The 12,017-nt window shown below is 34.9% G+C and overlaps 1 protein-coding gene across 1 annotated transcript in view; it reads right to left on the minus strand.

Annotated features, from left to right (window-relative positions):
• Positions 1–752: 752 nt before the first annotated feature.
• Positions 753–12,017, minus strand: part of hay (ATP-dependent DNA helicase hay) — a 186,450-nt gene continuing 175,185 nt past the window's right edge. Inside the window, exon 17 of the mRNA XM_067142877.2 lies at positions 753–1,579. Within this exon, the coding sequence (XP_066998978.2) occupies positions 1,457–1,579 (123 nt within the window). The 3' untranslated portion in view covers positions 753–1,456. The remainder of the gene's footprint in view (positions 1,580–12,017) is intronic.

Consider the following 12,017-nt stretch of genomic DNA (forward strand, 5'->3'; position numbering starts at 1 on the left):
CCAGCAACCTAAAATTGTATTTAAAAGAAAAGCACTTATTTTAGCATGCGCTATTAGATAAAGGAAAAAAATAACTGAAGGCCATGAACAGAAATATCCTACAAGAACATCTCAGTGACAAAGTATCCTATCAAATGAACCTATCTCCCACATTAGGCATGATTATAAGAACTAGACCATATAGGATTCAGTTTGTGTTGAACATGGGTAAATACAGTATACTGAAATGTAACCTCTTCATATGTGAGATCAGTAGAGTGTGTATTTTTATGTAGTAATACGTTAAGTTGCAAAGAGTAGCAAGTAAAACATCTACATAAATATTAGGGGCAGGCATTTGTAAGCTCCCTACTATTTAGGCAAATTTCCAATCAGGGCCATAGTGTAGACTAGACAAACTTTACTCTTGAGAAACATTGAATATAATCTATCTTGTTAGTACACAGAACTACATTCTTTCGATATCATAAAGAAAAAAAAAGTCACACTGTATTGCAATGCATCAGAGAAAGCAAAATGAAATTAATAAGTTGACAAAATTTATCTCTAAAATGATATCGGAATGTAAAAAAGAAAGAAGATATAGGAAAGCTAAATTATGTCCCAATGGCTCCTACAAAGAAGGGGGGATAATTACATCATTTAGCATAGTAGACCACGAACAGACTAACTTGATAAATAATGTATTGCATACATTCTTAAATAACAACAGACATGATATATCAGTTTTATCCTGAATGGAAACTGACAAATGACCTGTGTTCAAATTCCAGCTTTAGTCATATTAAGCAGCCCTTCCCTTATTTCCGTAATATCAAACTTGTTTTACACATGGAAGATCATAATATGAACATAAAGAAAGATCTATAATAGTAAGTTGTAAGTACTGTACATAGAAAATAACTTTTCAAAATCTCTAAAATATCCTACAACAGAAAACATTCAATATTTATGTACATACTGTACATGAGAGGCATACATCTATTGAAATATTTAGGAAACTACAGAGAATGGTGAAAGATCAGAACCAACACCATACCACAGAAATTTAGTTTTGCTACAGTTGCAAAGTTAATAAGCACATGACTCCAACTTAAATAAAGAATACTTCAAAATAATGAATAAAACCAGGGGCAGTGAAATCACACAGTATCATATTTTCATGAGATTTCTTACTGGCCAGTAAAATTCAAAAAAGCACTTATAAAATATGACTTAATAATACTGAAGAAGAATAATCTACTCATACTGAAAGATCAACAGCTTACTATCTTACCAGAAACTGCTAATGGCTGCAACCGAAGGTGAATAAACAAAATGTTTATTCGTATGAAGAAAGTACAGTGATAGACCATTTTTCTAATATTTTCTTAAATTTATTTTCGTCCTGCCTACTTGCATTCACAATAATTACAAGATAAATTATTAACACATTCACACAAAAGGATAAACAGAATTATGCTCTAAATTTCTTAAACAAAGGATGTTTTACATTAGCATTATATGACTTTTTATATTCCAGGTATACAGCATCATCAGCTCCTGACAATGAGCTCATGTTACCAACTCGCCGGTGAACCTAAAAATACAATACATTCAGTAAGGTACAGTATATTACTTACAAAGCAAATTAGCAACAACATTCTCAAATTAAGCATCTCAATGATCCAAACTGATAAACTGATACTCCTAACCTGATCTCAAAAATTAAGCAATACTGGACATAGTCAGTACATGGAAGGGTGACAATGTAATTTAGAGTAATCTACATATGACTTTATTCATCACTTGAACATGCTGTAAACCAGAATAGTTGGAGAGTATTTACAAAGTAAATGCCAAAAGGAACCTGCATTATGTAACACACATCCTTTTTTAAGAATTAAGATAAATATGATTTACTCATTTATGTAACATTTTGTTTGAATAATTGTGGGTTTTTTTAAGAACTTTATTTCTTCTGATAGATTTTCTGCCTCGGGTTCAGGCACAAAGATTTTTAAAGTTTTAATTTGGATCTTAAAGGGATGTGTTTATCCCAGAGGAACTTTCTCACTGGAAGCATTCCACCTTTTAAATTTGCACATAACCAAAACAGGGAAACGAACTCCTATTGAACTTTGATAACATTAAGAGTGCAGAGGAATGGATAATAAAAGGGGAGACAAGAGAAGATTTTTTGTTCCTACTTTCCTTTGAAGCCTTTTTAAGATTTCAACTTAACATGTGTTACCTACATTATCGACATGTTGGTGGTTGTTGGTTATTAATTACTAACAGATTGTAACTGTTCAGGAACTGAACTCATAATTTAATCTATATATATAAAGTAGCTTGTCCTGACTGACTGACTGACTGACTGACTGACTGACTGACTGACTGACTGACTGACTGATTCATCATCGCCGAGCCAAAACTACTGGACATAAAGAAATGAAATTTTGGGGATATATTCATATTAAGATGTAGGTGCTCGCTAAGAGAGGGTTTTTGGATATTCCGTCGCTAAGGGGGTGAAAAAGGGGGGTGAAATTTTAAAATGAGTGTGTCTATATCTCAAAACTTTAAAAGTTTACAGATGTGAAAATTGGTATTTAGAATCTTCTTTAAAAATAAGGAAACACGTATTTTTTTGTTTTCAGAAAATCCCAATAGGAGGGGTGAAAAAGGGTGAAAAAGGGGTTGAATGCCTTTAATCAGGATACCGGTACCTATATCTCAGAAACTGAAGATATTACAGACCTCAAAATTGGTACTTTTGATCTCTTTCAAAAATAAAGAAACACATATTTTTTTGTTTTTGGAAAATCCAATTAATGCGAGGGTGAAAAGGGGGGTGAATTTTTAAAATGAGTGCATCTATATCTCAAAAGTTTTAAAGTTTAGAGATGTAAAAATTGGTATTTAGAATCTTCATTAATAATAAAGGAACACGCATTTTTTTGTTTTCGGAAAATCCCAATAAGAGGGGAGAAAAGGGGTGAAAAAGGGGTAGAATGCCTTTAAAGAGAATACTTATATCTTAGAAACTGAAGATATTACAGACCTGAAAATTGGTATTTGGGATCTCCTTTAAAAATAAAGAAACGCGTATTTTTTTGTTTTTAGAAAATCCAATTAATGGTGGGGGTAAAAGGGGGATGATTTTTTAATATGAGTGTATCTATACCTCAAAACTTTTAAAGTTTAGAGATGTAAACATTGGTATTTAGAATGTCCTTTAAAAATAAAGAAACACGTATTTTTTGTTTTTGGAAAATCCAATTAATCGGAGGGTGAAAAGGAGGTGAATTTTTAAAATGAGTGAATTTATATCTCCAAACTTTTAAAGTTTGCAGATGTAAAAATTGGTATTTAGAATCTTCATTAAAAATAAAGAAACACGTATTTTTTGTTTTCGGAAAATCGCAATAGGAGGAGTGAAAAAGGGTGAAAAAGCGGTTGAATCCTTTAATGAGGCTACTTATATCTCAGAAACTGAAGATATTACAGATCTGAAAATTGGTGTTTGGGATCTCTTTTAAAAATAAAGAAACACGTATTTTTTGTTTTTGGAAAATCCAATTAATGGGGGGTGAAAAGGGGGTGATTTTTTAAAATGAGTGTATCTATATCTCAAAACTTTATAGTTTATAGACGTAAAAATTGGTATTTAGAATCTCCTTTAAAAATAAAGAAACACGTATTCTTTTGTTTTCGGAAAATCCCAATAGGAAGGGTGTAAAAGGGTGAGTAATGGGTTGAATGCCTTTAATGAGGCTACTTATATTTCAGAACCTGAAGATATTACAGACCTGAAAATTTGTATTTGGGATCTACTTTAAAAGTAAAGAAACACGTATTTTTTCGTTTTTGGAAAATCCAAATATTGGGGGGTGAAAAGGGGGGGGGTGAATTTTTAAAATGAGTGTGTCTACATCTTAAAACTTTAAAATTTACAGATGTAAAATTGGTACTTAGATTCTCCTCTAAAAATAAAGGAACACGTCTTTGTTTGTTTCCTTAAATCCCAATAAGAGGGGTTTAAAAGGGTGAAAAATGGGTTGAATGCCTTTAATAAGGATACATATATCTCAGAAACGAAAGATATTACAGAACTGAACATCTGTATATGGGATCTCCTTTAAAAATAAAGAAACACGTATTTTTTAGATTTGGAAAATCCAATTAATGGCGGTTAAACAGGAGTGACAAAATGGGGTGAATTTTTTGAAAGACTATATCTACAGAATATCTTGGAAACGTAAAATGTTACAGACGTAAAAAGTGGGTGTTTGGAATCTCCTGTAAATGTAAAGAAACATAGGTGATTTGTTTTGGGAAACTTCACTTAAGGGGAACTCAAAAGGGGTGAAATTTTAAAATGAGAATTTTTACAGTATCTCTCAAAAAACTTAACATGTTACAGAAGTGAAAAATGGTTCTTTTTATCTCTATTAAACATCAAGAAACGTGTATTTTTAGTTTTCGGAAATACCACTTGGGTGGAGCGGGTGGGGGTGGGGGTAAAAGTGACTGAAAATGGTGTTGAATTCTTTTAATTAGGCTACTGATATCTCAAATATGAAGATGTTACAGACGTGAAATTTGATATTTGGAATCTGCTTTAAAAGTAAAGAAACACGTATTGTCGGAAAATCCAATGAAGGAGGGGGGGGGGGGTGAAAGAATTGAAAAATTAATTGACTTAATTGTATGAGAATACATACATCTAATAAAAACTAAAGTTGTTACAGACGTGATAATTCGTATTTGGATCTCCTTTAAAAACAAAGAAAAACGCGTTTGGGGGGGGGGAAACCATCTTGGAGGGCGGGAGTGTAAATGAGTTGAATTCCTTTAATGAGGACACATAAATCATAAACTGAAGAATTTTGAGTCGTGATAATTGGTATTTAGAAGATCCTTTACTATTAAAGAAACAAGTATTTTTTGCGGGAAAATTCACTTGGGGAGGGGGGGAGTAGTGTGAAATGAAGTGCAAAAAGTAAATTATTTTTATGGGGATACTTATATCTCAAAGCTGAAGGTAATAGGCGTGAACATTGGTGTTTAGAATCTCCCTTAAACATAAAGAAACAAGCCTTCTTTTAATTTTTCGTGGGGGGGGGGGGGAGGTGGCGGTAAATAAACTTAACGGCGGTGGGGTGTAGAAGGAGGTGAGACCAATTGATTTAACTGTTATTAATGTACTTATAAGGATCCTCCGTTGCTCAGACGCAAGCGTGCCGGCCTCTCACAGCTGGGTTCCGTGGTTCAAATCCCGTTCGCTCCATGTGTCATTCGTGCTGGACAAAACGGAGGCGGGACAGGTTTTTCTCCGGATACTCCGGTTTTTCCTGTCATCAGCCATTCCAGCAACACATAATAATAATAATAATAATAATAATAATAATAATAATAATAATAATAATAATAATAATAATAATAATAATAATGTTCCGGACCGTCGTCAAATGTGCTGACCGCGCTGGAAACGGCTCCTGGACGGGTAATAACTAAGAATGCAGCCTAGCCGCGGGTTCAGTGCCGCCAAGGTACCCAATATGACACCACGCTGGATCTCCTGAAGGATTTTATCCATATTAAAAACGATTATAGGAAAAGATGGCACAGATTTACGGACCCACCTGACCGGGAGGAATACCTGAGCCTAACCCGGGAAGTACGGAATCGATTGCTGAAAAGGAAGATTGAAAAATGGGAGGAAACGTGCCGTAAAATAATAGAAAACGAGTCAGATCGGGAATTTTGGTGGATTCTCCCAGAAAACGAGTCAGATCGCGAATTTCGGAGGATTATATATCTAAAACAATAAGCATTCAATTATAAATTTCAGTATAATACCGTAGCGAAGCACGGGTATCTTGCTAGTATATATATATATATGACTTGTTTGGTTGTAAATTGGTGTATTTATATCAACATATAAATGTGATTATCATCATTACATGCAGTTCCCAGTTGTTGATGACAGTTGTTGTAAATTACTTCCAATCGTATTGTATATATACGTGTATTTATTTTATTTATTAATTTTGGCTCTTACGTAAATTTACATGTACTCATGTTGTACTGTACTTATATTGTGTTTATATAAGCATGGGCAATATATGTGTCCGTATATCTTTGAAACGGTTCTATTTTTAGCAACAATAAAAAGAGTGTGTCACATTCACCAGTTTAAGAAGGAAAAAAAGTAGGGCAGATGTTTTTAAAAGAAGATAATTGTATCTCAGTGTGAGAGAGGATATTACGACAGGTGGATGAATAGTTGGTCAGCATAGTAAAGGAAGGAGATTTGTGTGGAAGGATACATAAATGCAAGAAGATAATTTAATAGATATCAGAAGCAAGCAAGATAGCATCACAAGCTGTAAGTTGTTCATCTAAGTATTTTAAGGGAATATTTATTTGTGTACAAGGCTATTGATGTGAAAGAAGTTCATTCATCTGAACTGATGTTTAGGAAACTACTGTAATAAGATAAATTTTTAATTTGGTGAATGGAACTATGCAAGTTGTACAGTAGCTGTGCTAATAAAAGTAGTTTGGTACATTCAGTGTTCAATTTTTTAAAGACTGAAATCATTGAAAGGTGAAAATACAGAAATCAAAGCATATTTTGGTATTAAGCAAGACTGCCAACAGAAAGATTACAACAGACTTTGAAACAAAAGAAGAATGACGTCAGAAAGAACTTATTAAATCACTTATTAAATCAAGTTTTTATAACATCGTACAGCTGAGGAATTATATATTCGTCTGGATTGGTGGTCATATAAGCAGAAGACTTACATCACTGAATATAAATTGGGAGTCGATTTATGTATAAAGGTTCTTGATGGTGTTAGTCTCACGGTGATTATATTGAGAGACTTTCAAAGATACTGTATATTATTCCAGATGCTGTAACTTAATGTAGGAAAAAATATATATTCTGGAACAAGACAAGGTACATTTAAGATTGTGGTGTTTTAATATATGTACTGTATACTGAAATTTAGTCTTATTACCTAAATACATGACTTAAACTAGCTGCTACCCCGCGGCTTCAAGGAAACGTGCAGGAAAATGAACCGTGCATCCTGATCTGATGACAGTCTGATCAGTCTTACCATTGGGTTAGGTGTATTGAGGCTCGGTGGTGGTATTGATATTTTCTTCCGATGGGAAAGTTGGTTTCAACCGGACCACTGAATTACGCCGAGTTGATTCATCAACACTCCACATTTCTACCATGTCTATTAAGGTGTTGCTTTTTAGCAAACATGCTATAGCATATGAAGTACAGAACATTTGGTAAGGCCCCCCTCAAGAATGAGTTCAGGGAGATACAAATATCCTCATAAAAAGAATCCAACCCCTTTTACCTTTATTTTCAACTGCATAGAGTAATAAATAAGTTACAAGAAGGTGAGCAACAACAAAAAGATCTCAAAAATGTTGCGAGATGGACAGCAGGCATTGGTATGATGATAAAACGGGATTAAAAGTCAGGTTGAGAGTTTCGCTATTAAGAATTACTGCACTGATGGGGAGAAAGTTCCTTATGGGGATCACTGTAAGTACCTAGGTGTTAATATAAGGATCGTCACTGGGGTAATATTGAACAGAATTGTAAATAAAGGGTACAGATCTCTTCACACGGTTATGAGGGTATTTAAGGATTACAGTAAGGATATAAAGAAGAAAGCATGTAAGTCTCTGGTAAGACCCCAACTAGAGTATGCTTCCACGATTACTTGATTCAAGAACTGGAAAAAATTCAAAGAAAAGCAGCTTGATTTGTTCTGAGTAATTTTCGACAACAGTATCATCACAAAAATGTTGCAAAGTTTGGGCTTGGTACAACTTCGGAGAAAGGAGAAAAGCTGCTGGATGGTATTTTACACCTTATAATTCTCATATTTTGGTCCATATTGAATTGTACATTAAAGTCAAAGAAATATTAATGTTTATTAAATTCCACCTATTCAATACATAGAGTGTAATTTTAATTAAGAATTAAAACTTATTAAGTAAATTATAGGGACTTTTTAAGGGCATCTTCAGCCTTAATCTCAAACCTGAAAGATAATAAATCAGGATCGTGTTTGCTCTTAATTGTAGTTTTTAAAGAAAAATTACAAATTATGAATGTGAGGATGATGATGTAGGTATGGGCATTAAAAATGAGCGAGTGGGATGACAGTAGTTAAAATATTCTTATAATAAAGCCTTTATAAAGCCTTACAAACAGTCCTCATTTATATAGGTTTATGAATGTCCTTGTCTAAAAATGTGGTAACAAGTTGCATATTAGTAGTTCTATAAGAACACAATTATTGCTGCATTGAATTGAACAGTTTTGACAAGGACATTCATAAAAAGTATATAAATTAGGACTGTTTGTAAGGCTTTATTATAAGAATATTTTAACTACTGTCATCCCACTCGCTCATTTTTAACGCATGTACCTACATCATCCTTACATTTATAATTTGTAATTTTTCTTAAAAAAACTACAACTAAGAGCAATCAGGATCCTGATTTATTATCTTTCAGGTTTGAGATTAAGGCTGAAGATGCCCTTAAAAAAAAAAAAAAAAAAAAAAAAAAGGGGGCAAAACATGTCCCTATAATTTACTTAAGTTTTAATCCTTAATTAAAATTACTCTCTACGTATTGAATAGGTGGAATTTAATAAATATTAATATTTCTTTGACTTTTTAAGTGGTATGTTCTGAGCCGTAGGTGGAGAAATGGCATGGAATGACATTAGTAGACGAATAATTTTGAGTGGTGTTTTTAAAAGTAGGAAAGATCACAATATGAAGATAAAGTTAAAATTCAAGAGGACAAATTGAGGCAAATATTTGTTTATAGGAAGAGGAATTAGGGATAGGAATAATTTACCAAGGGAGATATTCAATAAATTTCCAAATTCTTTGCAATTATTTACAAAAAGACTTAGGTAAACAACAGATAGGGAATCGGTCACCTGGGCGACTGACCTAAATGCAGATCAGTGATGACTGACTGATTGAAGTTTGTACTAGATTGTTCTATTTCTCTGAGTCATTGTTGTAGCATTGCGAGAAAAGAAAAAATGTAATCATTTTTTTTCATACTCAATAGTACACAAAGAGACGCATGAGAATGCCTTAAGAACACAAACATACTAAGTTCTTTAATAAATAGGATCAAGAGACTGTACATACTATCAGAGTTACGTCCAAGTAGGTGATGAATATTCAAAATAGTTTGTGACAAGTCAAGGCATACAACGATGCAGTTCATTACTGTCATTTTTAATAATTAACGTAATGGATGGAAACCTCCCCCTGCAAACCATGTGACCCTGTTCTGGTGGGGAGGCTTACACGTCCCAATGAAGCAGATATCCAAACTGTAGGTGCAACCATATTGGAGGGGTATCTGTCGAGAGACCAGACTAATGAATGGTTCGTCGACAGTTGCGTAGCAGCCTTTCGGAAGTTGCAAGGGCGGCAGTCTGGACAAATGACTGATATGCCCTTGTAATAATATTAACATAGCTTAGCTGTGTTGATACTGCTACAAGCCAACGGGGAAACTACAACCATAACCAACTCCCAAGGACATGCAGCTCTCTCTGCATGAACAAATGATGTACTGATGATGGCTTCCTCCCAGGTAAAATATCCTGGAGGTAAAATAGTCCCTCATTCAAATCTCCAGGTGGAGGCTACACAGGCGGGGGCAAACGTCAGGAAGATGAATACTGACATTCTGGAAGTTGGAGCATGGAATGTTAGAAGTTTGAATCGTTGTGGTAGGTTAGAGAATCTTAAGAGGGAAATGGATAGACTAAACTTGGAACATCCCTCAGGAGTTCTTTTATGTGCCAGTAAATCTACCGGCACGAGGCTGATGTATTTGAGCACCTTCAAATACCACCAGACTGACCCAGGATCGAACCTGCCAAGTTGGGGTCAGAAGGCCAGCACCTCAACCGTCTGAGCCACTCAGCCCGGCGCGTGGAGCTATTTGAGATTCTGAAGTTGACTGGGATCAGATTATCTACAATATGTACAATAATTTGTCTGCAGTGATAAGAATGGAAAATGGGCAGCAATCCAGAAAGGAGTAAGGCAAAGCTGCAGTTTGCACCACTCGTTTTCAATGTTTACAAAGAACGAGCGATAAAGGAAATCAAAGAGGAATTTGGAGAAGGAATCACAATCCAAGGAGAGGAAATCAGAACCCTGAGATTTGCCGATGATATTGTTATTTTATCCGAGTCTGCAGAAGATCTGGAGAAATTGCTGGATGGTATGAACAATGGTAGCTTCCGAATGAACAGACCAGGTATCAAAATTGTTTAGTAGTGCATACATCTTGTGATTCATTATTCCTATATTTAGTTTAAATTGCAAATGTGAAAATTTTCATTCATTTGCCTGTTTGTTATCCCCAGTAATTGAATTTTCAGGGAGTTTCTCATAAAAGTAATACAGCAGAACCTCGATAATTCGAAATAGGTTAATTCAAAATCCCGCCTGATTCGAAGGAGGTCTCGTTCCCGGAAACAGGAGATACAGTTTTGCATGTTATTTAAATTGTTTAATCCGAAATACAGATAATTCGAAGTACAATGTAGGCCCCATTACCGAAATTGAGACTTTTAATTCGAAACTGCCTTTACATTTTAAAACAATAGTATGTTACAGAGTAATATCAACTCGAAATTTATCCGCCTCATAATAGAACGCATTCTGGAACGTGGAGGGGTACCGTAGCTTTCCGCACTTACACTCACTTCAGTGGGTCTACAGTGCACTTCATGATTACTAAGTTGAATGAAATCTGAATTCTTTTGTATTCAACCTTTTAAGGAATGCCGTAACATCACGCAACAGGCAGTGTGCGGAAAAACAGAATCCGCGAACACTGGCGATGCCAACAGTTAACGAAAAAATGTGGCTCATATAATAAATTCAGAGGCACATAACAATATTGTCATTGCCGATGAAACTGCATGGCTTTATTTTAATGCGAGCGTAAACGGTCTTATGGTTTTAAAGGAGAAAGTGCCAGCCAGGGAATCGTACAAGAGTGGGGGATGGGGGTCATTGTAGTGCGTTGCAATGCGCATGGAAGCGAGAAACTTTATTCCCTCGTCATAGGAAGGTTCGATAAGCCAGAATGTTTTAAGGGCGTCAGGCACTTTCCATGCCAGTACAAAGCATCTAAAAATGCAAACAGTAAAGAAATCCAAAAAATAATGCATTTGCACAGGGGAACCAGCATAATGTATCCTCGTCTTTGAATTGTGTTTTTCTTTCATTGCATGAGGTTATGTTTGCCAGTGAGATATCCATGTGTATTATTCGAATACTATAATTGCACCTGCTTGGATATATTATGGAAATAGTTTTTTTTCATGGTATTTGAAAGGTATACACTGTGCATCGAGATTAACTGCATGCAGTAACGGGCCTTAGAATATTTTGTAACGCAGCAAGGGTTGGTACTTCTGAATTGCGAATTGGCGGTTAATTCGAATGAGTCCCAACGACTTTGAATTAACGAGGTTTTACTATAATCACTTTCTTTCAATATCATTACCATGATTTTAGTGCTTGGATATTGTGTTCCCTTACGCTCATTCAATCACACGTGTGTGTCAAGTCATCAGTCCAGAGGCTCGTTGGATCCTCAGATAGCACCATCAAAGGTTATGTATGCTTTTCATTGTTAATGGGATCACAAATTATCTGTGATATGCAGATGATATTGTTCTGCTTGCAACAAGTCTACTTTTATATATGGAAAAGACCAAATGGTCATAAGCGAACATGCCATCATTCAACCTGTTAATTTCACTGTAGCTGGTACATCACTGGAGCAAGTCCAATGCTTCAAGTATCTTGGCTACGTACTTGATCACAGCTGGAACAATGCAGTTTTAATTAGGTCCTGAATTTAACAGGCAAGGACTGCATTCAAGAGAATGAGCAAACTCATCTGCAACAGGGACTTTAAGATTAATC

The sequence above is a fragment of the Anabrus simplex genome, chromosome 3 (genome assembly GCF_040414725.1).
Source record: "Anabrus simplex isolate iqAnaSimp1 chromosome 3, ASM4041472v1, whole genome shotgun sequence".
Taxonomy (NCBI): domain Eukaryota; kingdom Metazoa; phylum Arthropoda; class Insecta; order Orthoptera; family Tettigoniidae; genus Anabrus; species Anabrus simplex.